At 38.0% G+C, this 27,701-nt stretch overlaps 1 protein-coding gene across 1 annotated transcript; it reads left to right on the forward strand.

Annotated features, from left to right (window-relative positions):
* Positions 1 to 4,525: 4,525 nt before the first annotated feature.
* Positions 4,526 to 15,282, forward strand: LOC110719998 (amino acid transporter AVT6A-like). Its single transcript, XM_021898995.1, has 5 exons — positions 4,526 to 5,640; positions 5,787 to 5,945; positions 12,718 to 12,921; positions 13,411 to 13,876; positions 14,509 to 15,282. Exons 1-5 carry the CDS (start codon positions 5,202 to 5,204, stop codon positions 14,642 to 14,644), a joined length of 1,404 nt encoding a protein of 467 aa, XP_021754687.1. The 5' UTR covers positions 4,526 to 5,201; the 3' UTR covers positions 14,645 to 15,282.
* The last annotated feature ends 12,419 nt before the right edge of the window (positions 15,283 to 27,701 follow it).

Consider the following 27,701-nt stretch of genomic DNA (forward strand, 5'->3'; position numbering starts at 1 on the left):
CATGGTCATATCAGTCGGGTCACCCTTAGCCGGCCATTTGTAGGCCTCTTCTTCAATGGGAGCCACCTCTTCAGAAGACTCTTCATCAGCGCAAGGGCTGGACTCCCCATTATCAGCTGACCCTTCTCCGGATCCCTCCGCGGATCCCTCGCCGGCTTTCTCTTCGGATCCCTCGCCGGCTTCCTCTTCGGATCCCTCGCCGGCTTCCTCTCGGGATTCCTCACCGTTGGAACCAGAGCTATCCAAGATACTGTCACCCGGGGTGCTAGGTGTACTTGGAGAATTTTGTGGAACTTCCTCATTAGGACCTGCCTCAGCCGGTTCCTCGGCTTGTTCTTGATTTATAGGGTCAGCCGGGTCAGCGACTGTGTCATCGGGCTGGTAGTCAGGGTCGATTGTCGTCACTCTAATCCGAGCCATTCTGTCCTGCACATGAACAGAGACGGTCGGATTCGATGTAGGTGAAGGTTGTTCCAAGCACCCCCAGACGGCAATCCCAGTCCTAGACTCAGCCGTTCTTGGTGACCGGCTGACCACAGTCGTAGGCTGTGCTGTGTGTGCATTGGTGTAGTCCATGTCCTAATGCTATGCAACCGGAAATAAAAGAAAGTGACAAATATAGGATGCAGGCGGTACCTTTGAAAATTGAGATTTGATTAAGATGATGGCTTGAAACCTCCACAGGCGGAAGTCTCCGAATGTGTTTGAAGCTGAAATGAAGAAAAAAGGATCAGATATATTAAATGGACTCATTCAAAAGACCCCCATACGGTTAGATGCCGGATGGGGTCTATTTGTATGTTTGAGAAAAAGCTAGAGGCTGCTCAAACAACCCCCATACGGTTAGATGCCGGATGGGGTCTATTTGTATGTTTGAGAAAAAGCTAGAGGCTGCTCAAACCACCCCCATGCGGTTATGTACCGGATGGGGGTTATTTGAATGTTGTTTGAGAAAAAGCTAGAGGCTGCTCAAACCACCCCCATGCGGTTATGTACCGGATGGGGGTTATTTGAATGTTGTTTGAGAAAAAGCCAAGGCTGCTCAAACCACCCCCATGCGGTTATATACCGGATGGGGGTTATTTGAATGTTGTTTGAGAAAAAGCTAGAGGCTGCTCAAACCACCCCCATGCGGTTATGTACCGGATGGGGGTTATTTGAATGTTGTTTGAGAAAAATCCAAGGCTGCTCAAACCACCCCCATGCGGTTATATACCGGATGGGGGTTATTTGAATGTTGTTTGAGAAAAAGCTAGAGGCTGCTCAAACCACCCCCATGCGGTTATGTACCGGATGAGGGTTATTTGAATGTTGTTTGAGAAAAAGCCAAGGCTGCTCAAACCACCCCCATGCGGTTATGTACCGGATGGGGGTTATTTGAATGTTGTTTGAGAAAAAGCCAAGGCTGCTCAAACCACCCCCATGCGGTTATATACCGGATGGGGGTTATTTGAATGTTGTTTGAGAAAAAGCCAAGGCTGCTCAAACAACCCCCATACGGTTAGATGCCGGATGGGGGCTATTTGTATGTTTGAGAAAAAGCTAAAGGCTGCTCAAACAACCCCCATACGGTAAGATGCCGGATGGGGGCAATTTGAAAGTTTGAGAAAAAGCTAAAGGCTGCTCAAACGACCCCCATACGGTGAATTACCGGATGGGGGATATTTGGATGTTTGAGAAAAAGCTAAAGGCTGCTCAAACGACCCCCATACGGTGAAATACCGGATGGGGGCTATTTGAATGATGTTTGAGAACAAGCCAAGGCTGCTCAAACGACCCCCATACGGTTAGATACCGGATGGGGGCTATTTGAATGTTGATTAAGAAAGAAAATGCTGCTTAAATAACCCCCATGTGGTAAAATTCCGGATGGGGGTGCATTGAACGCATCTTAAAAACTTCTTTGAAAAATCCAAAGAGACAAGGATGATGACCCAACCGGCTTCAAAACCGGTTGGGGTTTTTGAAATCGGTTCTTGATAAACTCAGAAGTACCCCAGACGGTGTTAAGCCGGATGAGGGTGTTCAGAATGCATAATGCTTTAAAATTGAAAACCCCTCAGACGGGGCTATGCCGGCTGAGGGAGAAGATTCAACAAATGGGATATGGGTTAAGGGCCTCCCAGGCGGCATGCAACCCGGATGGGGTGAAATGTTTGAAATGGTCAAAGCGAAAGTAAAAAGAAAAAGGGCAGCCGGTACCTTAGAGATTGAAGAAAGGGCACCCAACCGGTCGCCGGATGTGCTTAATTTGAAAGTGTCGGATGCAGGAAAACTAAGGAAATAATGCATCCGGTAGCAGAGCGCTCTCAGAAATTTTTTGAAAAATATGCAAAGTGAGGAGGAGAGAGAGCGTGTCTTGTATTTATAGAAAGGAGCAGAAGGCGAAACGATGCCTCCTGCCCTAAAAACTTAAAATTTGAAAAAAGGAGGGAAGAAGACGAACCGTCTGCTCCCATGTGTCTGACACTTGTCACAGGTGACACGTGGACATTCCACGTCACACCCTGTGAGGGGCAGATGTTTAGGGTAAAAATACCCTAAGACACGTGGCCCAATAAAGGCCTGCCACGTGTCAAGCTTGCAACGGTCAGCAAAGGCCCAATCCCTTTGCGACACGTGTCATTGTACCCTAATTGAGGTACAGCTCTCCCCTACTATAAATAGTAAGGGCAGACCTCATTTATGGGATCGAATCATTTCCCCACAAACCAACAAAACACAAATCCCCTTGCAAACGCTCTCAAATCGAGAAGCATTTATTGTCTTATTTCCACATTTAGAAAGAGACTAACTTAATCTTCGGAGGCGGAACACCCCAGCCCCAGCCGGAGTATTCCGTTATTTGTGCAGGTACAGGCGAAGGAAGGAGCATACTAGGAAATTGTAACTCTCCCGTAGGACACATAAAAACCCCCAAACAAGGGTGTACCATCCAGGGCCGGCTGCCTTAGGAGTCTTGCTCAAGTAATGCATTGAAGCAAAGGCCTCGAAGCCCGGCTCTACCCCTTGCATTTTACAGGAGGCGACATACCCAAGTATGTTCACCCATGGCAAGCTGCCAAACCCTAGGCGGTACCCATCCAGGATTCTCTCTACATCCGGATCTAAGGGGAACCTTAAGCCCGCCTATATATCTACTTCGTGACATCCGAAGCGTTTATCTCCATAGCTTTGTTGAAACGGCCAGACGACCGTATCATCCAAGTCAAGAACATGGATTCATATCCGGCCCCCATAACATGAGCGGCTCGGAAGTCATTTAGCTTCTTGAGCATGTTTCTTTGAGTTCCAGTAGAGACGTGAGTGAAGTAGGGGGTGAACTCTTCTTGAGAAGAGGAAGAAGCCTCCCCTTGTCCTCTTTCAGCATAGGCGGCCTCCTCCTCAGAATTGGAAACGGACTCAGAGCTCTGTGTCTCTTCATGGGCCACAGGCGGCTCTGTTCTAGCATTAGAACCGCCTGAGGCAGCATCCGACTGGGATGACCCTTGTTTAGAGCCGAATGCGTCATTGCCAAATTCATTATCTGACTCGTTCAAGATGGAGTCACTCGGCGTACTTGGAGGGCCGAGTGGGTAATCAAAAACTTCATTTCTGGGCACCCTAATAGTGCAGTTGTTCTCATCACCATCTATGGGGCCCTGGGCTGTCCTTTTAATTCTAACCATAGTGTCTTGCACAGACACAGAGACGGTCGAATTCGAAGATGTTTATAGAGGGGAGTCCAATTGGGGGAAGGCGACATTCATAGTCCTAGATTCAGCCGTCTCGGGTGACCGACTGACAACCATCCTAGGTCGTGCCGTGTGTGTTTGTGAAACCATTTTGAAAACAAGGAATAACAAACATAGATGGTAATTAAAAATAAGACGAAAGGGGGGGAAAGTAGGCGGTTACCTTGTAATGAAAGTACTGTTGAATTTGTTGGGGACGGCTGCTATGTAGGCGGTTTGAACACAAGCGGTAATAATCAGATTCTCTCGAAAGTCAAATATTCTCTCTCAAAGATTTTTTACGAATATGCGAAAATGAGGGGGGTGAAAACTATTTATAGAGGGGTAAAATTTTCAAGGGCAATTCTGAAATTTACTCTAGAAAGTAAACAGTAAAAAACATTGTTCACCCATGCATGCGTGACACTTGTCAAATGCGTTACGTGCCGTGCCATGTCACCCCTGTGAGGGGCAGATCATTTGGGGATTTTTACCCCCGCGCGCCACGTGGTCCAATGAGAGTGTGACACGTGTAACCCTAAAAGGAGTCCAAATGGACTCACCTGGATTTGACACGTGGCATACAGATAACCATTAGGGAATGACGGCTTTCAGGGCCCAATTCCCAAGAAACCCGCAAAGGGCGTAGCCCACCAACTCTAGGTCAGAATGACTAAAGTAAGGGCACATTTACCAATGACCCTATAAATAGAGAGATTTATCTCATTTTGGGGACACATTCAATCATTACATCACAATCAATTCTTTTACTACAGAGAAAACACCTAATCTCGGGATCCAAGAAGATCTACTTTTACTTTCCGCTTTTTACTCCGAACACGAACTAACTTGATCGTCGTAGGCAGAACTCCGAACAGTCGGAGCTTCCGTTTGTTTGCAGGTACAACCAGCGAGGACCCAATCTTGGTGACGTAACTCCCTCGCAGGACACATAAAAAACCCCGAAATGCACCTCATTTTATGAATATCCCATTTAAATTACAATTAAATCCAATTTGTTGGACTTTATTATTAATTAAATGAGTCTAATTAAAATAAATAACATGGGTTAAAGTAACCCAGATTAATTATTTAGTCAATATTTACGAGTCAATCATTTGACATTGACCCGAATATTATGTAACGAGACTTGATAAAATTTCCGTGCCTACACCAGGCCACGCAAATTTTTTCCAATTACAGTACTTGTTGACATCCTTCCTTCGCTGTAAGTTTGCAAGCATGGTTGAGCTCGAGCATTCCTCATCAAGTCTAGCTCAAAAAAGCCAAGTAAAGACCTTCATTCCACAAATTGGACACTGTTCCGGCCAATTTGTAATCCGGGCAATTTAACTCTACTCGATAAATCCACACGGTCACCACTAATTGGTCATCATTCCACAAACCCCGCATTAATCACCCAAAATCCCTTCCCGCTCAAATACCCCACTTCCCCAAATCTCTCCTTATCTCTCCTCCAATTCCAAGATGTCCCTAACTTCCGCCTTCGCCGGCGACCGTAAATTCCGGCGAATCCCTAAAACCCCACTTCTCCCTGAAAAACACCACCACTACTACGACAAGCACCACCACCCTCACCCCACTGAACACGCCGAGGGCTTCGACGGCGCCTCATTCTCAGGCGCCGTCTTCAATCTCTCCACCACCATTGTCGGCGCCGGAATAATGGCTCTTCCCGCAACCTTCAAGCAGCTCGGCCTTATTCTTGGTGTAACCCTAATTATCCTCGCCGCTTTTATGACTGAATTCTCAATCGATATGATTCTTCGATTCAGTAAGGCCTATAAGTCTAACTCTTACTCTTCTGTTGCTGGCGATGCTTTCGGTGTTTTCGGTCGTACTATCTCGCAAGTTTGCATTATTGTCAACAATCTTGGGCTGCTTGTCGTCTATTTGATCATCATTGGTACCATTCTAATCTTTATTTTCAGGAATTTAAATGATTTTGTAATGAATTAATACAGAATCAGTACAAAATTACGAGTCGATTGGTGTTTTGCTTATTTGATTTGATTGTTGGTTTGAATTTTATCTGTTTCTATTGGGAAACAGGGGATGTGTTGGCCGGAACAGTGACAAAGGGATTATCACACCATAAAGGATTAATGGAGGAATGGTTTGGACAACAATGGTGGTGGACGTCACGCTCAATTTGGCTCCTTCTCACAACATGTTTTGTTATTGCGCCTCTCATTTCTTTTAAGCGTGTCGGTGAGTAATCCCATCTTTTTTGTTTGATTGATTGATTACTTATTTAGTTATCTGTTAATGCAAGGCAAATTGGATATATGATTGCGAAGTTGATATATACTCTATTAATTACAAATGGGAGACAGGGATTCGAAACTATAACATATCGTACACAATACAAGTACTTAAAGTCTTTGTCACATAATAGCAAAAGTTAGTTGCTTTTGAGGTGTAAGGTAACCAAAATGATTTGACCAACTACATGTTCTTTGGTCTTTATCATGAGATATTGTTATTGTTATCTTAACAGGCATTTTAACTTTTCACAGATTGTAGGGTGTAACTTTATTGTTTTAAAAATGTAAAGCATAATCTAGAATCTATTTTGTATGAGGATGGTGTGAAAAGCCATAGTACCAGTATTAAATTAGAGTAGGCTATTCATAAAGTGTGCTAAGGGATTACCAATTCTGAATTGATGCCGGTTTTGTTTAGATTTTGTGGTACCTTGATGTGGTTACAGCAAGAGTAGTTGACGGCTAGAGTGAGGAAATTTGCGTGGTTTATTATCTAGCTGACTAATTAATTAATTGAATTTGGTTGGTCTAGAGTAATATTGATGTTTGGGCATGACTCAAGAGATGAAATTAATGCAAAACATCTTATGATAGTTTTTTGTTTGTAGTTGTTTGGATATTAAGGTTCTTAAACTTCCTACTATAGTCATTTAATATTAAAAAACATGGTCATAAGCCTCATAAAATACCAGATTCTAGACTGATACTGAATAATTCTATTATTGCAATGGTGTCTGATTCATTAATCCCACTCTCAACAAGAGAGTAATGGGATAATGTTTATGATTTTGTGATGTTTCTAGGTGGTGCATTTGTTGCATATTACTATTAATTCTTCAATGCAGTATTAAAGGCTTGAACTTTACATGATGCAAATATTTTTGTGTGAGAAAATAATAGATATTTCTTATTTTGGAGAGTTAAGACTAGGAATTTCTGTTATTTACCCCCAAAAAAAAAAAAAAAAAAAAAAAAAAAAAAAAAAAAAAAAAAATTCTGCAGAGTTAAGACTTAAAATAAAAAAAACAACTGATGTTACTTGTGTTATAGCTGATTTGTAACAACCTTCTAATTGGTTCTATCAACTTATAAAAAAATATATATAGTTTTGGTCATGATTGTCGGAAATTTAAATGATGCATTGTTTGCAGATTGTGTTGCTATTGTCACGATATGCAAGTTCTTGTAGGATTATATAACAATTGTACACTATTAGATAAGTTAGAGTAGACTGTTAGAGGCTTAGACTTAGAGCCACTATTGAGGATACATAGGGATCTTTCACTTTATCTCTAAATAACAAGATTTTTTTGAGTGAAATATGGGATGCAAGGTTCAATGTGAGGGTTAAAACATCTAATTCGACTGAGATCTCTGGCTTTTGAAACACCCAATATTGAACTACCAGTCAACTTTGGTTTGGCCATTAAAATTCCCCTTACAAAAGAAACTATGCAGCTGTATTTTCGTGCCATGCTATTAACTTCTCCTCAGTTGCTGGAAAACACAGCAACTGAAAGTTTGCATTTGCTGATTAGATATTTAGATTAATGTTATTTGTGAAGGACTTTATTGAATTTTTTTGCTTGGACCAGATAGAACTTGGTGACATTATAACCTAGTGTGTGGCAGCTAAGATTTAAGTGCCTCTAGAAAACTCAGTTACTATGGTGAGAAAATATGTGTAGCCATTATGAGTATGTAATATAAGTATACATACCCTACATATCAATATTAAGTTATAAACAAATTCAATGATACTAGCATATTCATTGAAGCTGGAACTGAAACAATGTAGGTGAAATCTTCCTTTAGGGGATCGATCGATCAATCAATCAATCAAAACCTTAATCCCATAAGTGGGGTTAGTATTATGAACCAAAAGTGATTATTCCGTATAGTCATCCACAAAAATCTTCCTCTTCCATCCCTTACGATCAACTGTCTCGTGCTCATGCAAATCCATATACTTCATATCCTTCCTAACTCCTTCCAACCAAGTCATTTTCGGTCTCCTTCTCCCTCGTTTAACCCCTCCATGGTCCAACTCTTCCACTCATTGTATTGGTGCATCCTCGGGTCTCTGTCTTACATGCTCGAACCAACGCAAGCGATTTTACCTTATTGTGTCTGCAATGCCTGCCACACCCACTTTAGGGGATTGATAACCAAAAAAAAAAAAGGAAAAGGTGCAGTTTCAAGATTCTGAACGTTTCAACGATCTAGGCCCTTTCATCAGGATAGCCCAAGAAACTATAGGCTTACCACCCTATGGTCAATATTATGTTTTCTTTTTTTTTAAATTTCATGGGAAGCTGAAAGTTTCCAAATGCTGAAGAGATTTTCGGATGAACATTGTTTGTGAAGGACCTCATTTGAATTTTTTTCTTTTTTTTTTTTTTTTTTTGGTTATGGTCAAAAACTCAAGATAGAACTAGGTGAATTTATAATCAAATATGTGGCAGCTAAGATTTAAGTGCCTCTAGAAAAATCAGTTTATATGTTAGGAAAATATGTGTAGCCATCATGAGTAAAAATGTAATATTAGGATAATGACCCTATATATCAATATAAACAAGTTCGAAGACTAGCATATTCATTGAAGCTGGAACTGAAAGAATTTAGATGAAATCTTCCTTTAGGGAATTGATAACATCAAAAAAGAAATGTGAAGTTTTGTATACCTTTGTATCTGAAACAGATTCAGTCAGTCAATAGGAAGATGAAAGCCATGAAACTGTTATTGAACTATAAACAGTTTACTACAAAAAAAATCATATCTAGGCCACAACTTAAGATATTCAGTGCTTCTCTGTTTGAGGATTCATAATCCGCAGTCTTTTCCATAAGGTCCTCAACCAAGAGCTACAAGAATGTATTTTGAAGGAACCTGAATAGGCTGAATTAGGCATTGAGGTGTACAAACAACATTTAATTGCAATTATTTGGTTATTTTGCTGGCATAAAGGAGGTAAGATGGATTGTGACACTTGAAGTACTCAAAATAAGTTCAGGGGAAATTTCATTACTAACAACTTGCTGGACAGAAGCTTTTGTTCCGTTCTGGATAGTAGCTGTACTAGGTTAATAAGGTTTATGTTGGTTGTCAATCAAATGAACTATATGGTGAAATATGATAAGAGATTCCACTGTCTATGATCCACTTGTGTGAAACTAAACAATGCCAATTACCTGCTCTTGTGCGTTTGATCACCATAATGAGATATGTGAGATATTAGATATTAACTGAGAAGAGTGAACTGATACTGCTCCCAAGAATAAAACAAAAACTGTACAAGACTACTAGTCACTAGTCAGAGTGTCAGATGCCTTTTCTGAATATGCTGACACTGGCTGATTTTTTAGAGCATTGATTGCACACTAACTGCCTTCTTGTTTCTGGCAAACTTCTATTTAGAATGCAGCTCAAATATTCTTTCAGTAGAATGCTTGCATTCTTACAGCAAACATTAGAACTCTATTTTTTAATTAAAATTTATTTTCTTAATTTCCAGAATTGTTATTAATTCCTTAATTCCAACCAGAACCAAATCTGGATTTGTGTTGTTTGTAAAACACCGTAGTAGAAGATTCCACACTGAAAGAAGAGACTGAGATTTCATAATTTCTTAAGCTTGAATAAACAAAAATCAAGATGAAGTGTCGTGTTTGTACCCATTTCAGAGTGTTGAAATTTAGCACTTGAGGCATAAAGATTGTGAATAAAGTCAGTAACAGTGTTCATGTTTTGCTATTTTCTTTGAATTTCACTAGTGCAATGCAAGAGCCACTAGGAACCATCCAAATATTCTAACTACTACTACTTGATATAAGTGAAATAGCCACAGTTGATATCTGAACCCTTTAATGAGGTTTTCTTAATTTCGGTAAAGTTGTGCATCATTGGCTTTGGCCAAATCTCTCCCACAACTCATTTTTGGAAAATACTCTTTCTAATGTCCTTAGTCAATGTATTAGTGATCTAAGATGTAACCACGTCATTACAATGTTGCCATTCTCTATATGAGCTAGATGCTAATATTTCAATGTCACTGTCAAGAAGAACGATTTTAGCCATGTTGATGAAGCAGTTTAATATTGATCTCTTCCAAGGAGACAAACCTAGTGTTGTTAAGGAAATTGAATACAAGCAATTCCCTATATTTTTCAAAGAATGAAGATCGAGAGATCAATCATTCTTTTTACTAATATACAATTAATGTTTCTTATATACTTGCAACACTTTTCTTTGTTGATGCATTATTTCAATTGCTAATATCATTATTATAAACATTTGACATTAAAATAGTATAAATCGAGACAAATCTAACAAGATTTCACATGACTATATTTTTTCTTAGCTATAAATCATCAATGCTAGTCAAAGTGAAGCAAATGAATAGTGTAAAAGTCAAATCTATTGCAAGTATAAACTGCATTATGGCATTAAGATTTCCAAGGTAAAAAATGGAGCAAGTACATGGTATACTCTTTTTTTTTTTTTTTTTTTTTTTTTTTTTTTTTTTTCCCTTTCTAAATTCCTAGTTTTTCATAAAAGTGGATTCAATATACTTTAATTGAATGACATATGAGATTAGTGTTGAGAAGAAAAATTGTTATAGGCTAGAGTGCTAGACCAATTGGAGGAATTAACTATGAAACTTAAGGTTCTAAACTTGCTAAAGAGATGAATTGAAGCATGAAATTTAAGAGATCCAGATGAGAATCATGTTATCAGAAATCCACTCGCTCTATTAATCAATCAAAGCCTTGATCTCATAAGTGGGGTAGCAAAACCAAAAGCAATTATTCCTTATAGTCATCCACAAAAATCTTCCTCCTCCATCCCTTACGATCAAATACCTCATTCTTATGCAAATCCATATGTTTCATATCTTTCCTAACTCCTTCCAACCAAATCATTTTCGATCTCCCTGTACCTCGTTTAACCTCTCCATAATCCACTTTTCCACTCTTCGTACTAGTGCACCCTAGGGTCTCTATCTTACATGCGTGAAGCAGTGATTTTTCCTTAGTTTGTCTGCAATACCTGCGAGTCTACGACACCCGCTTTCTTGCGAATAACTTCATTTCTGATTTTTCTCTTAGAGCGTTCCTGCACATCCAACTTAATATGCGCATTTCCGTAACTTCCATCTTTTTAATGTGCTCCTTCTTCGAAGCCTAACATTCGGTACTATAGAGCAAACACTGGTCTTATGGCAGTCCTATGGAATCTCCCCACTCACTCTATTGCCATTAAAACTTACAAATTACGAAGTACTCCCTTTGTTTCTTATAGCTCTTCCCCTTAGAATATTGACACTATTCGTAAGATGAGATAATCTTCGAAATTACTCTTAATATATACAACATAGCATAATCATGTTGGGTCTTATTTGATTCGTCTTAATGAGTAGTTTGTTAATATTCAATTGTTTTATTCTTTTTACTAATGTACAACTAACAATATATATGGTCAAAGTCTTACATTGGCAAATGTGAATAGTCAAAATGGAAAGAACATTTAGGAACCGAGGGAGTACTTGAAATTCTTAGGAGAAGCTTGAACTTGACATGTTGCAAAGAGTTTTTTTGTGAGAAAGGAGGAGCATTTTCTTTGGTAACCAGTTGAATCTGTATTGTGATATACAATTGATGCTTAAGTGTATTAAAGTGAACAAACACTTAAAGAGATTCCTACCGGAGCATAGGACATAGGACAATCTATTTTATGTAATACACAAATCTTTCTTTGGTGATGTCATGAAAAATTCAGCTTGGTGAAGTTAAGACAAATATTACTAGTAAAGTGCAGTTATTGACTTGAGATAAGTAAAGAACTCAGAAATCGTGTCCTTTTATCTGTTTTATGATAAAAAAAATTTAATGGTTTTTATCTTTTTACATTTGATATTAGGAAAGAGATTTGAGGATGGATATTGGTTTCTTTTTTGAATAGTGATTAGTTGATAAGAATGTTGTAGCAGCAATGCATGGGTTTGGAGGGATCCCCCTTTCTGTAATGAATAAGCTAAATCTTTTCAAATATAGATGGATTTTGAAAGTGAATTTTTTTTTTTTTTTTTATTTTTTATTTTTTATTTTTTTTTTAAGAAAAATGGATTTTTTTTTTTTTGCTTGAAATTTTTATATGTGCTAAATGCTTCTGTAATACTACTGTATGTTCTCCACATTTTCTCTCTTTTACTTCTCTCTTCAGCACTCTTGATAGGTAAAATAACTCTTTGTACTTCCTCTACTTTTGTTTTATTAAAAATCTACCTTATCCCTTCCCTTTTGTTTTTAGACCACTTTAGTAATACTTGATCCCACCCAAGATGAAATGGTAATTTGGTGCTCTCTGAAAAGAAAATTTAAACATCAGATTAGAGTGGTTATTCAAGAAATTGTCTTGAAAATTGAGATATGTACTAGTTAGAGGAACAAAGGTTACTTTGAAAATTAATATTCAAAAACAGTTAAATACTTAGATTTTGTAAATTGGTCTATCCTGTAATTTTTTGGAAGCAAATTGATTTTTGCCTTTTTTTTTTTTTTTTTGGCTGTGGCGTTGTTTTGACTACAATGCTGATTTGTACGGCTGCTCTGATTGCACTAAAATGATACCGCTGAACTTGTTGTGCATGTAACATTTTTATTGTGCAATTGGTTGGGTGTTTCTAATTCCTTTTTTTTCCTTTCTGATTTTCTAGATTCACTGAGGTATACATCAGCTTTGTCTGTGGGTTTGGCTGTTGTGTTCGTTGCAATTACAGCAGGAGTAGCTATTGTAAAGTTGTTGGAGGGGACCATAAAAATGCCTCCATTGTTTCCCAAAGTAGTGGACCAAGCTTCATTCTGGAAGCTCTTTACGACAATTCCAGTTTTAGTGACTGCATATATTTGCCACCACAATGGTAATTTGTTTTTATCTCTCTCTACCTATGATACATAACTGTAGGTATCTATGTTCTTTGCCTTATCATTTATTATTGTTGGCCTCTTACTGTTATTTGATTATATTATTTTATTATGTTATTGTGGTGATAAGACTGTAATTAAACAATTTTTTTGTATTTATGCTGTAAGGCTTGTGGTAAAATGGTTGCTAAGCTAGCCGTACCATGGTGTAATTATGCAGGGTAGATCATTGTCAAGAACATTCTATAATAATAATCCTTATGAGGACCATGTTACGTAAAAAAACTTTTTTAAGTGTCTTTTGGCTTGTACTTTCCTTTCTTGCTGAATCATCTGAAGATAATGCTTGCTAAATTTTAGCCTACCAAGTCTCAGATTTATGTTATTGTCTTTCATTTCATTTGGCTGGAACGCTATTTTTTGTTGATATTAGTGCTTCTTCAAATTATGATCTCAAACTGAGTTGTTTGTTACTTATTTTTCAGTGCATCCCATTGAGAATGAACTTACAGACCCTTCTCAAATGAAGTCAATTGTTAAAACGTCACTCATGTTGTGTTCCTCTGTGTACGTTGCCACCAGCTTTTTTGGCTTTCTTTTGTTTGGGGAACAGACACTAGACGATGTGCTTGCTAATTTTGATGGAGACCTCGGGATTCCATATAGCTCACTGTTAGATGATGTGATTAGAGTGAGTTATGGTGTCCACTTGATGCTTGTGTTCCCCATTGTATTCTACTCCCTTCGTCTCAATGTGGATGGGCTGTTATTTCCACATGCCATACCCATAGGATATGATAATAAAAGATTCTACTCATTGACTGCATGCCTAATGGGTTTTATATTTCTGGGTGCCAACTATGTGCCTAGTATATGGGATGCATTTCAGTTTACCGGTGCTACTGCTACTATATCTGTTGGATACATCATACCAGCTGCAATTGCCCTTAGGTGAGTAATGCTCCTTTTAGTTGTAACATTTTAATAATCTTGACTATTGATCTATCATCTATGTTACTTAAGACAGCTCAGCAGTTCAACCCCTGTTGGACACAACACTCTGAAGGGTATGGAATCCTCGCATACCTTTTGGATTCCCACCCTAACTCCACTGTAGTGAAAACAAACTTTTAGAAGGAAAATCAAAAAAAGTCGTGGATGTGCTTGAATATGGGGGTTTTAACTTTTAACCAAAACATTTATTCAAGTCAATTAAAATTGTGTGTATGTGGTTGTAAGGTGAGTTGACGTGGGTTTGTCATTAGTATCTGGAATATGTTCCATAAATGCCACGTTATTGTACCAGTGTTCTTGGACAAGGTCCGAGTCCAAGATTTTGAGTCTTTGGCATGTTTGTCAGTTTGATACGTACTTGTACCTGTTCTCTTTGCTTGAGGCCAGTGGAAATTGATTTGTCACTTCACTTGACTTCTATATGCTTAAGTCAGCATGGCTTGTATCCTGGAGTGAAAAGGAAATGTGTAATCTTGTGGTGGAGTTATCATATAAGTTGTCTGTTATTTCCAAGTTTTCCACTCCGATTCATTCCCTGCCCTTTTTAACGGAATTATATACTCTTGCAGAGACAACCACGGCATTGCAACAAGGAAAGATAGATTTATATCATGGGTAATGATTCCGTTAGCAGTGTTTTCAAGTACTGTGGCCATTACAAGCAACATTTATAGCCTCGTGACCAATAATGAACATGAATTTTGAGCTATAATGGAGTCCTAAACTGGGCACAACACTCTATTTAGCACTATGCCCTTGATCGATACGCGATTACAAAAATTTGTGTTACAAAAAGGTTTTTCAATTGGGTTTGGTAGAAGATTCAGAAGGTTGCAGAGATGTGTTTTTGGGTTATTAACATAAAAGCAACATTTGTGCAGCACCAGTAACAAGAGGAGGTTGTACGTAGAAGAAAATTCTGCATATTTTACTGAAGAACACCATATGTTGGTGACTGGTGCCTGAAAAAGAGGTTATTTTTCTGTTTATATATTTATTTAATCATTTATTTTTATAAAGAGAAAAAACAAGGTGAATAACTTGAGATATTCATATAGAAGTACAAAGTAGTTGAATTACAGAAGCATGGAGGTAACATATAATAAGAAAGAGCATGTTGAAACATCCTTATTGGTTTATGCCAATCTATTTGCAATTAGGTTGGTTTTGTGGATTATAGGAAATTTGACATAGGAATACTTGAAAGTATGTTCTGTAGCTTTCCAGTGAAATACGAGAGGTCTTAGCAAGTGGCAAAAGGTGAATGTGCAATCATCCAACAGTGTAACACTAACAAATTTCATTTGTGCAGCATAATGTTTAATTGTTATAATTAGTTTTTAGATGTGTTCTCTTTTTCTCTCTTCATCACATGAATTTTCATCTCCTTTATGTCTTCTACTCCTTATTATGTGTGTTTCCTTTGTAGGTGCTCCACGCTACTACCCTTATATGTAGTAATTTTTGCATCATTCACCACTTTAGTTCAACAATCTTGAGAAATCATGTGAAATTTTGTTGAATTTATCTTAATGTGTAGTTTTATAATACTCCATATTGAATTTTTATTTTATTATTATTATTATTATTATTATTATTATTATTATTATTATTATTATTATTATTTTTTTTTTTTTTATAAACAAACCTAAAAAACAATCAAATTTATTTAGAATAACATGCACTACATGCAATTTCCTGTAAAAAGTAAACAAGTATAAGGCCATATTTTATTAATTAATTACTTTATACTTAGTCAAATAAAGCATGGTAATAAGACCCTATTCTGTTCACCTTATTCAAATAACATTCCGTATAATTAATTTCAATTAATAAAAAATAAGTTTTAGTTGCTAAAAATAATTAAGTTAAGAAATAATTATATATTTTCAACAAAAATAATCTCATTTTAGAAAGATTATGGTGAGGAGAATAAGGCCTAAGATTCAAAGCAATTTTTTAAGAAATAAATATAGTAGATATCTATTATTAACCTAAATTTTATAATTGTATGTATCTCTTCTGATTTCAAATCAAGAATATTTAAGGGACCAAAAATTTCAAACCAAATTAGGAGATAATATATCTTTCAACCATGGAGTGTTTGTTGAAGAAACACAATTAGGTATTTACAATTATAAGATAATGTTCTAATCTTATTGATCGCTTAAACTATCTTTGTTTATGGATAAACAACATAATTAGTCAGATTCTCCCTACGAATCTTATTACGTGCTCTATTTGCACTATTTATTTGACCAACTTTGACTAATACTTGTTTATTCATAAGAAAAAATATACCCTTGTGGGTATTTGTTGGAAGTGTACTATCAATGAGTAGATTATTAATTTTTCAATTGTTATAATTTATATTTATTGATAATTAAAGATTTTAGTGAGCAAAGATTTGCATTGTCATACGTATTCAAGAGAAATGCAGCAAATAATAAAATACAGAGAAAGTAATAAAATAGTGACACTTGACATTCCAACTTTTTGCCAACTTTCTCACCACATAGATGACAATTATGCATTAATACAGTGCTATACTGATTGATTTTTTAGAATAAAAATTTGGTTTAGATTTTTATTTTCAAAACTTCTAATATTTCATATGCATAAAATAGCTAATGCTTTCAATAAATATATCATAATTTTGTTATATTCACCTCATAACATTCATTTTAAAAGTATTATAAAACAAAATTCTATATTTTTAGGGGAAAATAAAAATCCATTTATGTTATATTGTAATCGGCTAAAAATGAAAAATTTACAATTTAATAGGATTGTCGTATGATACATTGTATCAAAAATACCAACATATTTATCAAAAAACACATACCAACATGAAAAAAATAAAAAAAATAAAAAAAATAAAAAAAAAATAAAAAAAATTACTACCTCACGTAATATTTATATATTGTGTTGTGATTTGGCATTTGAGCTAAAAGATTTATCCTAAAATTCAATAAACAATTCAGGCATCGCTCGAGCACAAAACTAGTATTAAAGAAAAGTTTTTTCAAGAGATTTAAAATCGCTAAATAGAAAAGTGGTGTATTTTAGTGGATGATAAAAAAGATTTGCAATTTCTTTTAAAAAAAGAAAAATCTATCGCTACATAAATAAAATAAACTAGTTAGATAGGCCTTTTATTGTTAACTTAAATAAAACAATAATTTTGTTTTTTTCAATAGGCCTTTTATTGAAAAAAAAATGTTTAAAAAAGTATAGAGATTAAGGGATTAAGAGAACCATACAAAATATTATATGAAAAACAACGAGTTTCATCTAATTTATTCATCAAACTCGCCTATTACCAAAAAAAAAAGTTCCCTTTAAGGTTTTCTCTTAGGAAGGTTTCTCTCTAGACTTCCTAGACTTCATCCTTTTTGAAGGTTTTTTCTCGAGTTCCCAGTTTCTTTCAATGGCGAGTACTACGAAAAGACAGTGGTCAATTCAGAATATATCGAGGATAATCAGGAGATAGATTGGATTGACGAAGGGGAGGAGGAGGAAGAGGTAGCGAAAATTGAACTTGGAGTGGTGGGTAAGGTATGGACTGATCGTAACATCAATGCAAACACATTGATTTCCCTTATGCAAAAAATCTGGAAGCCGAAACATGGACTGGAAGCAAATTGTGTCGGCAAGAACCTATTTATCTTCCAATTTCATCATTGGAAAGACAAAGCTTTCGTGATGGATTCCCAACCATGGCACTTTGATCACCATGTTATTGTTTTAAGTGATGTCGAAGGTAACACCCGTATATCTGATGTGCAATTGTACTATATACCTTTCTAGGTTCGCATTTATGCTTTGCCAATTAGAGGTCGAACAAATGAAATTAATGCCAGAATGATTGGTAACAAAATGGGCATCTTTATTGGGGTGGATAACTCTGATACAATTGGAGTGAATAAATCTATGAGAATCAGAACAATGATTGACGCTATAAATCCCCTGGTCAAGAAGGTCCGGCTGAAACTGAGAGAAGGAGTTACAGAAAAATTGATGTAAAATATGAGAAGCTTCCAGTCTTCTGTTATTGTTGTGGCATGTTGGGCCATGGAGAAAGGGATTGTGGTTTAGATGGGGGAATGCCACTCTAATGAGACTCTACGGGGAAGGGTGTTTCGGGGTTTTTAGAATCTCTCGGGATATAGGTTGTGAATATAATCGGACGGCTGCAGACACCTGCAAAACAACGAATATTCCGTTTGATGGAATATTTGCCTCCGATGATCAAGTTAGTGATCGAAAAACAAAAATATTTAGAGAGAGAAAGTAGAGAGAAATTAGAGCGATTCACTATGCAAAAAATAATATGTCTCAATTCACCCCTCCCATCGTAAATGATTGAGGTACTTATAGGGGTGGGAATGTGTGTCATCGAGGGTTTGATGACCTAAAATGGTGGGCGTTGATTGACGACGCAATCAAAGTCGGACACGTGTCCAAAGGGGGCGCCGTTTCCATGCACTTTTTAGGGAATTGGGCCTCTTGATATAATGAGGCTTTCTCTCATTGAGGTGCTCTTATGTTTTGCCACGTGTCATCTTTCTATTGGGACACGTGTCACCCTTTCACTGGACCACGTATCGCCCTTTCGCTGGACGACGTGTCACTATAGGATTGGACCACATAATGCGGTATTTTTTACCCTAAACATTTGCCTCTCAGAGGGGGGTGGCTCATACCACACGGGCCGCCTCCTCCTCTGATTTTCATTCGTCCAGGTATGTTTTAGTATCGGGCTATTTGAGTAATTTCGTTGTGGGGCGGACTGTATCGTCCGCCATAATTTGGGAGCATTCCTTTGCGCTAATTGCCTTGGGCCGTCTACCTGATTTCATCTTGGATTGAGGTCTTGGAATCAGACGGATGAATGGTGCTGCTTGATGTTAGGTGAGACACCTGTCCTCCGTATTTTCTAGATCAACAGTTCAAATTTGCTGTCCTGGCCGTTTATTTTGACGTGATGTTTGGGTAACCGTACACCTTCTCTCTCTTTATTGATGGAGCGGTTTTTTAACTGTTTGGGGTTCTAGGTTAAATTTTTTCAAAAAGAGTCGTTTGAACTTCGAGGCGGGAAAGGTAACTTTATGATTTTGCCCCTATAAATTTTGCCTATATATATGACTTGTTTGACTCCATAAAATCACTTTGGAATTTTGTGCTTTTTGGAAAGAGGTTAGAGCATTTAGAGAGAAAGTGATTTTCTTCCTTAATCTTCAAGAGCTCTACCGTATACTTGAATTTTCCAGTTAGGTTTTTGAGTTTTCCGATCAAGTCTTTGAGTTTGTCGGTCAACTGGTGGTGTTGCAACTTGATTACTTCAAAGATCTTCAAATCCTTCAGGGTTTTAAACTCGTACAGAGGTAACCGCCTGTTTCCTTTTTAACCTATTTCCTTTCTTCTTATACTTGTTTTATTTCAAACACGAACTGGCACATCACTTGGATTCGTCCGTTTCTCCTCAAGTGGTCGGTCGTTCACCTAGGTCTGAAGGTTTTAGAGTGGACGGAGATGACTCCTCTTCTCTTTGGAGTGGGTCCATTTCTAGTGCATACTAACTCTCCCCTGCCTATTCTTCTCTGTCCCTGTAGTCGAACATGGCGCGTACGAGAACAACATACGACCTAAACGCCGTCAGGAATTCAAACGGCACTCCAGTAAATCCACTAGTGCCTATGAACCCTAATGACACGGACGTGGACTCCACGGACGTTGACTTCAGTGGGAGCGCCTACTCCGTAGTGGAGGTTACGACCTCCTCATCAGGCCAGAACATTCAAACAAACCCAACTTCCCAGCCTTCTACTGGACAGGCAAGGAGAAGAGAAACTGAGGCGTCCGACCAAAATGTGGAACATCGCCTTCCGCAATACACCAGCTCGGTCTTGTTGTCGTTCGAGCTGCTACCTTATGAAAGACCTTCTCCTACAGTTCAGGCGGACGCTCGGTCTGGCCGAGGAAGGTCGTCCGACAAAAATCCCCAACACCATACAACCCAACATACCAGCTATAGGCCATCTTCTGACATTCAGGCGGACACTACTGCTGCGGCTAACCTACTATCTCGTGGGGGTCCTCCTTTAGGAATTCAGGTGGACCCAGAAACTAGAAGAAAAAAGAAGGGAAAAAGTCCCTTGGTGCCTGAAGGCACCGTTCTTGCTGAGGCTGGCCAAGACTCCAAGGGAGTGAGCTCGGCCGAGGCTGCTGCTTTGGACATAGTGTTGTCCTCCGAGTTTTGTTCGGCTAGGGTCTCCGAACCTCAAGTTGCTGAACAAGGGGCTGAGAATCCGGACGTTGATCAAGTGGCCAAAGAGCCCAACGCCATAAATTTCAAAGACCCATACGCCTGTATTATCGGCAACGTGGCCTTAGGTTTTTTGAACCAAAAATTCAAGGAGTTTAAGGAATTCCTTAAACTTGGGAGAGGCTACCACATCCAAGCGCTGAAGCGTTCCTATTCGGTGGTCGCTTGGGAATGCGAGGCCAAAAGAAGAAAGAGGTTCAACGTTTATCGCGCTACCTTGGAGGTGGGACTTCGCTTCCCTTTGCATCCATTTGTCCAAGACTTACTGGACGAAAACAACATTGCTCTTTTCCAGCAGGTGCCAAACTACTCGGTAAATATCTTTGGCTATTTGGTGAAGTGCCTCAGGCAAGGCTTCACTCTGAACGTCCCAGTATTCTGCGAGATGCACTCCATGGTGTGGCTGGACGTAGAGATGGATATATGGCTTATTTTAAACACTTAGAAGGACTACCTAGTGGTCCTGCATAAGCCGCCCAAGTGGCGAAACTGGAAGCACCGATTCTACTGCAGCAGAATAAGTAACGATGAATTCAATTTGCGGAGGAATCGCTTTAGCGCCGAGCTCATTCAACTCGGACGTGGAAACCATAAACCCACCAAGCCGCCTGTTCACCCAGACCATGAGTTCCAACTTGACTACTTTAGGGTCAAGAAGGTGAATAGAAATGGGAAGCTGGTGTTCGTCCCTTCCAACTAGATTCCCATTGCCGACTAGCTTAGGGATCCAGTGTTTATGTTGGCTTGCGGCCTATACCTGAACTACCCCCAAGGTGGAAACTTGTGACCTGAGTGTTTGAATGATATTTTTACTCAAAAATATTCTAACACTTGGTTTTCGTTTTCTTATTAGACGAAGCTTTCTTGAAGTGGACGCCAAGCATAAGGGAGAAACCGCTTATACTAGAACCAACCCCAAGGTGGAACCTTGTGACCTGAGTGTTCGAATGATATTTTTACTCAAAAAAATTCTAACATTTGGTTTTCGTTTTCTTATCAGACGAAGCTTTCTTGAAGTTGGACGCCGAGCAAAAAGGAGAAACAGACATGTCTGACTTCAGCCTGGAATGTTACAAGTTTCGCTAATAGCAGTACGAGTAGGCTAGGGAAGTAACATGAACTCGGTTTTTTTTTTTTTTTTTTTCCGAGGTGGTATGTTAGGAAGGGTTTCTTCTCCACTTTTGCTCGGACATAATTTCTTACTCAACTTTACTCTATTTTCTGGCATCAACTCCTAGACCGAAGAGGAAGCAACCGGCCCGTGCTTCCAAAGAAGGCCAGGCGTCCAAAGCTCAAAAGACTGTAGCTTCAAAAGCTAAGTCTTCCCCTCAGGTGGCCAAGACCACGCCGTAGACTGCCTCAAAGCAGTCTAAAGGAGAACCACACCAGCTGACACCAGATGAAGGCTTCCTTGGTCTGATATTCAACTGTAGTGCCGAGGTAGCTATACATTATTTGAGCTTTGGTACTTAGTTTATTTTCATGTTTTTCTTCTACTAATTTGTTTCTGTCCGAATGCAGCTTTTCCTTAGACTCAGCGCCTTCCTGGACTGGCACTCTAAGGAGCAGGAAAAGATCAAGGGGGCCTGGGACATAATAAAGAATGTCCAGGATGAGAACACTAGCAAATTGGCCATGTAGGAGATCTGGCACAAGGCCGCCCTCAATGCATTGTCCGAGAAGTCGGCCAAGCGGACTAAGGACATCACTAAAATGGGAGATGCCCGTATGTAGAAGAGACATGCTCGGGAGGCCTTTCAAAAAGAGAGGGATGAGGTAGTCGCTAATGCTTCTCAATGGAAATAGGGCTTTGAAGCCTCTAAGAAGCTAAAGACTGAGTTGGACTTTGGCCATTAAGCTCTTCAGGCGGCTTTGAATGAAGTAGACTCCCTCAAACTTGATGTTGAGCGTCTGAACAAGTTCATTACGAACATAACTGAGCAGCTCAAAGCGTCTAGGCCAATTGACCCCAAGGAGGCGGTCAAATTGAGCATGCGTCCGAACAAAGGCTGAAGAGCCGTTTTGAGGAAGTGTTCAACATGATGTTTGACGTTGGTGAGGTGGCATACTACCTTGAACGCTTTGTTAAGCGGTTGGACCACATCCCTCAAAGAGGAGGTCGCTTCTATTGGGGAGGCCGCCCTTGTGTTCGTCGAAACCCCCTCTCCTCCTCAGAGCGATGATGAAAATGATGACAATAAGGATGAGGAGGTTGAAGAGCCAGCCTAGGAAGAGCCGGCCAAGGGGAAGGGTGATGATGGGCCAGCTGAGTTAGGAACCCGGTGCCTGTTGTTCTACTGCTGTTTTTAAGCTTTTTTGTTTTTGTTTTTTTCCAAACTTATCCATTTTCGCCATCGAGTTCGAGCGGTTTTGTAATGTAACAATTTCAATTTTGCCGCTTGTTTGAGCGGCTTTGTTTTATGCAAGTTCTCCATTTTTTCTTCATTCATACTTAGCATATTTGTGCAGTTTTCATGCCTTTATTATGCGTTTTTTTGCGTACTAATGATCATATACTAGGGGTATGCCTTTTTATTCGGCATTGTGTCTAGTCCATGCTTAAAGAGGTTTGATTAACTTAGTAGATTTTATACCTTGAAGGGTATGACGACTAGTAAGTTAATCAAATCATAATAATTATTTCCCATATACTAGGCAAATGTGGAATGAATTTCCATATGCGGCCGTTAAATTGGCTTTATGTTTAACCTATGTCGAGTCGTCTTTTGATACTATCTTTTAGATGTACTCATGAAATTTCAGATTTGATCTCAACTTGATAATTTCTAAGTATTTATATGGCTTAATAGCTTAGGTATGCCCTTGCCCTTGGACTTAAAATGCCTTAGACAATTTTGGACCACATATTTTTGTCCTTCCATCCAGTTGTTTGGCCGAATGGATTGGGTTGCAAAATGACCATTGCAGCCGAGTTGCCTAGCTAGAGGATATCCTATTAGGATTTTCTCCCGGCTTTTCTGCCTTACCCCATTTAGAGGCCGAGTTGCTATATTGCTAGCAACATTCGTTGATATTTTGGGCAACATTTCTTCTTAATATCAAGTAGGCGGACGTAACATATAAAAATTCATTAATTTCAATAACATTGTTTGACTTCTTCATTAATTTTGTCAAAATTGCATTGTTTGGCCGTATGGCTTTAATTACATAGCTCGATCGCTAGACCTAGTTGTATTTACAACTTTTTGGCTAAGTACAAAAAACTTTATACATAATATGTTTAATGAATTATACCAAACTAACATATTACCCTAAACTATACCAAACTAAAGTAACGTATTATAATAAAGTAATTAAAAACTATACTTAAATTAACTAAACTAATCTAACATATTATAACGCAAACACATTCATTTCAAATATTTCAACAAATTGAAATATAAATGTAAAAAATTGTAAATACAATAACTAAAAATAATAACAAACTACCATATATCTACACACCATTAGGATTTAACATGCCAAGTATAAACTAAATTTATAAGTTTAGCATTAAAATAATGTCTAACCTGTAGATCTGAGTTTGTAATTGCCAAATAAACAATTCAATACACAAAACCTACAAATATTCAAATTTCAAACAAAAAATTAACACTAAACAAAAGCATAAACTACATTTATGATTTAAGCTTGTAAGTTTATGCTTGCATTTTGTATAAAAAATAATAATAACATATGTGTACTTAACTTAAAAAAAAAAAATAAACAGAGAAAGCAAACGGAAACTACCTGCTGGCGGCGGCGGCTGGGCGTGGTGGTTGCAGACCCGCCGGCGAGTTATGCCCTAGGTGAAAACTCCCGTACACCCTAGGTGAAAGGTGGTGGTTAGGGTTTTCAGGAAAAAAAAAAAATAAAAACAAAAATTGAAAGACACTTACCGGCGGCGGTGCAGCAGCGAAGGGGGGTGTGGTGGCGGCGGAAGCGGCTAGGGGGCGTGCCCCTTTCTCTCTCTTCCTCTTCCTCCTTCTCCCTTTCTCTCTCTTCCTGTTCCTCTCTCTTCCTATGTCTGGCGTGCCCCTTTCTCTCTCTTCCTCTTTCTCCTTCTCCCTTTCTCTCTCTTCCTCTTCCTCTTCCTGTGAATCGCCTTCTCTCTCTTCCTCTCGTTTTTTTTTCTTCTCTGTTCAGTACAGATTCAGAATGTTGTGTTTTTTTTTTAATTTTCCTCAGTTTCCGACGAAATTAATCCCTCGGAAATCACAGGTTCCGACGGATTTTTCCGTCGGAACGTGTGATTTCCGAGAGAATAATTTCCGTCGGAACGCTCTCCGAGGGAATATTCCGTCGTAACCGAAAAATTCCGAGGGATCTAAAATCCGTCGGAAATTTTTCGAGGAAAAATTCCGTCGGTAAGGCATTTTTCCGACGGATTATTCCTACAAAGTCAATTTCCCTCGGAAATTTTGAATTTTACGAGGGAATCAAATTCCGTCCAAAGCATTCCCTCGGAAATAAGCCTATTTCTAGTAGTGATGCTAGTTGTCAAATGCATCTTTTACTTTTGTTCTATATATATAATTGTGTTTATATATGATTGAATAGTATGACAGATGCATATTTAAGATTTCAAATGTTGCGATGATTAATTAAGTTCACTTAAATCAACCAACATAGAAACCCTAGGTCCCTATAATATTGAGCCAAATTTGCCATTCCAAGAACGACACTTACCGAACTAATGTGTGTGGTGATGGGCTACACCAAAGCGAGGCATCACCGCTTCCCTAGGAACGTAAGGTATACTAGGTATACAAGTAGTCTTGGTTAAGCTCAACGATATCAGTAAGGAGTCCTTGGATGTCGTGGCAATGGAGATAAAATGTCAAGGAAGCATTAGATGTGACGTTTTATCGAACCAAGAGTAGCTTGGAGCTATGAGCAATTGGATTGCTTACCCTAAAATATTAAGTGTTAAGATAAGCCAATGCATGCTTCACTTTCTGATTTGGGATCTTGGAATCATTTTATTCTCGCCTAAAAGGGACAAATTTTAATGTGTGGATAAGACGCTTAATAAGATTGAAAGTTTACGTGTATGCTTTGAATTTCAAACTTATTATGTTATGAACTTGTTAAATGGTTATACTTTGCACTTATATTTGTAGAATTCTAAATCAAATTATATTTTTTTTCAATGATTGGTAAAGGAAATCTTTTTAGAATGGTTCTCAAAGAATGGAAAGGCATTTCTAAAATACAACATCTCATAACTGACTTTTATGACGGTTGGATATCATGTATTCAAAATATTGGGTAGTTTTGATGAACATGAAATATTAAGTTGAAAAACTCAAATTTTCAATAGTTCACAACCAACATATCTTTTCGCTTCATACTCAAATGAGTAGGACTCATTAATGTATTAATTCAAGTACGAATTAAAGGAAAAGATGGAACTTTGTTTCACGAGGCATTAGATGCTTAATTATGCCTAACAAAGTGTAAAAGTCAAGGCACTTACAGAAATAGTTCTTAAAGTTATGAGATGGTGGATAATAAGAAATATAGGAAACAACAAACAAAGGGAAGGAATAAGATTCCTTTTCTACCCATGATTTCATGTTATTATGGCAACTTAGAAATTTGTTATCTTCACAAGTATTGGATACTGCTTGGGTGTTCCACTTTGATATTGACCTCAAACTATTGAAGTCAAGCTAAGTTATTAACTTACAAGCTATGAATGAAGCAAGTAGTGCTACATAAGTTGTAAGGTCATTTGGTTTGTTTAAAGTCCTTTTAAACTAAGGCTGGAACGAATAATGGTTATTATGTTCCATAATCAGCAAACGATCCGTTTACACACGGAAAGAGTCACATTCAAAGTAAAAGAGCAATAGTTGCGGGTTTTATTTGAATGGCATGGTTGTATAAAGCCATGAGTAAAAAATGCTAGATTATAAACAAACATTTCCCTAAGATGAAAACTCACAAGGTTCAAGCCATGGACATGATTTGTGTTCCAAACATCTTTAGCAATGTCACATCAACAAGAACATACTCAAGGCTCTATTAGATAGACTCTTGATAGTTGATCGAATTGGAATCGTTATAAGACAAGCAAGTCTTACTTGTTGAAATCGACAAAGAAAGGAGCTATTGTGCTTGGCATAGACAATTGACTACAAAAGCTAAAGAGGATTCCATTACTTTAACGTCTCATAAGAATTTGAAAGAATGTGACTACATTCATCAAATGTGAACAAACTAGAACTTGAGTAGCTCAAATGTTCAGTGAAGTATAGAATTGACTTGGCAAGATATCAAAACGTCTAGATTAGATTGAGCGATGTTTGCTTGGGCCAAGAGTGATCATATCAAACTTATGAAATTGAAATTTCATAATGAGCTCCACAAAGGATATAGTATGTCTTGACGGAGACCTCGATGCCATTTGGAAATGACTCGAATGATGATGGATCACATCTCTTCCTATAAAGTTCTTAAAGATTTGCACAAATGACTAGTGTTATACTAAACAAAAAAATTGTCAAAGCTATAAAAGGACACCATATTCAGTTATGGACAGAAATAGTTTCTAGCGTCTTTTCAAGTATATGTCTAGGGCTCTTATCTCAGTGGGAGTACATTGTCTCAGTGCGAGTTCTTTGGCTTAGTGGATCTAAGTAGCTCAATAAGGGCTAAGGTAGCTCGAGAAGGAGCTAACTGTTTGATTCACAATGAACTTTTACCCAAAGATAATATACATGTCTCTTTGTAAGTATTCAAGTGAGACTATGGGCATAACTTCCACAACCTAATTGAAAACATAGTATTTGTTGCTCTAAGTGGTATCTTTCTGGAAAGTAACACATTTCCAAAACGACAAGTGGGAGGAAAATGAACTCGATGACCATCGAGATTAGCAACAAACTAGAACTGAGAATCTCCGAAGACTTTAGAAGGGAATCATGAGAATGATTTATCAAGAATACTCAAAGGACTTTACAAGTGCCTTAAATGAGAATTCAATACTCACAAAACTTTAGAAGTGGTGGAGTAAGATCAATATAATCAAAGGGCTTTAAAAGCACCTTGAAACTCAGTGTATGATGCAATTACCCCGTATAGGTGTAGAATTCACCAAAGGCCGGATTGAATCCTACAAGTTTCTATTAAGTTAGAAATAAACCTAAGATTTACAAGCATACTATTTACCATTGGATGGTGAAGGAATAGTGTCTTGTAAATTAGCTACGACAAATCCAAATTTCCAATAATGGTTAGAGGCCATAAAATCCGAAATAGACTCCATGTTTGTAAATCATGTTTGGAAATTGATTTATTTGCATGAAGGGTGAAAGACCCATCAATTCCAAATAAGTTTTCAAGGAGAAAACTGACAAATGTGGAAATGCATAAGCATACATAGCTAAATTGGTTAAAAAGGATATTATTAATTCACGGCGTTGATTT

Source organism: Chenopodium quinoa, unplaced genomic scaffold, assembly GCF_001683475.1.
Source record: "Chenopodium quinoa cultivar QQ74 unplaced genomic scaffold, ASM168347v1, whole genome shotgun sequence".
Lineage (NCBI taxonomy): Eukaryota > Viridiplantae > Streptophyta > Magnoliopsida > Caryophyllales > Amaranthaceae > Chenopodium > Chenopodium quinoa.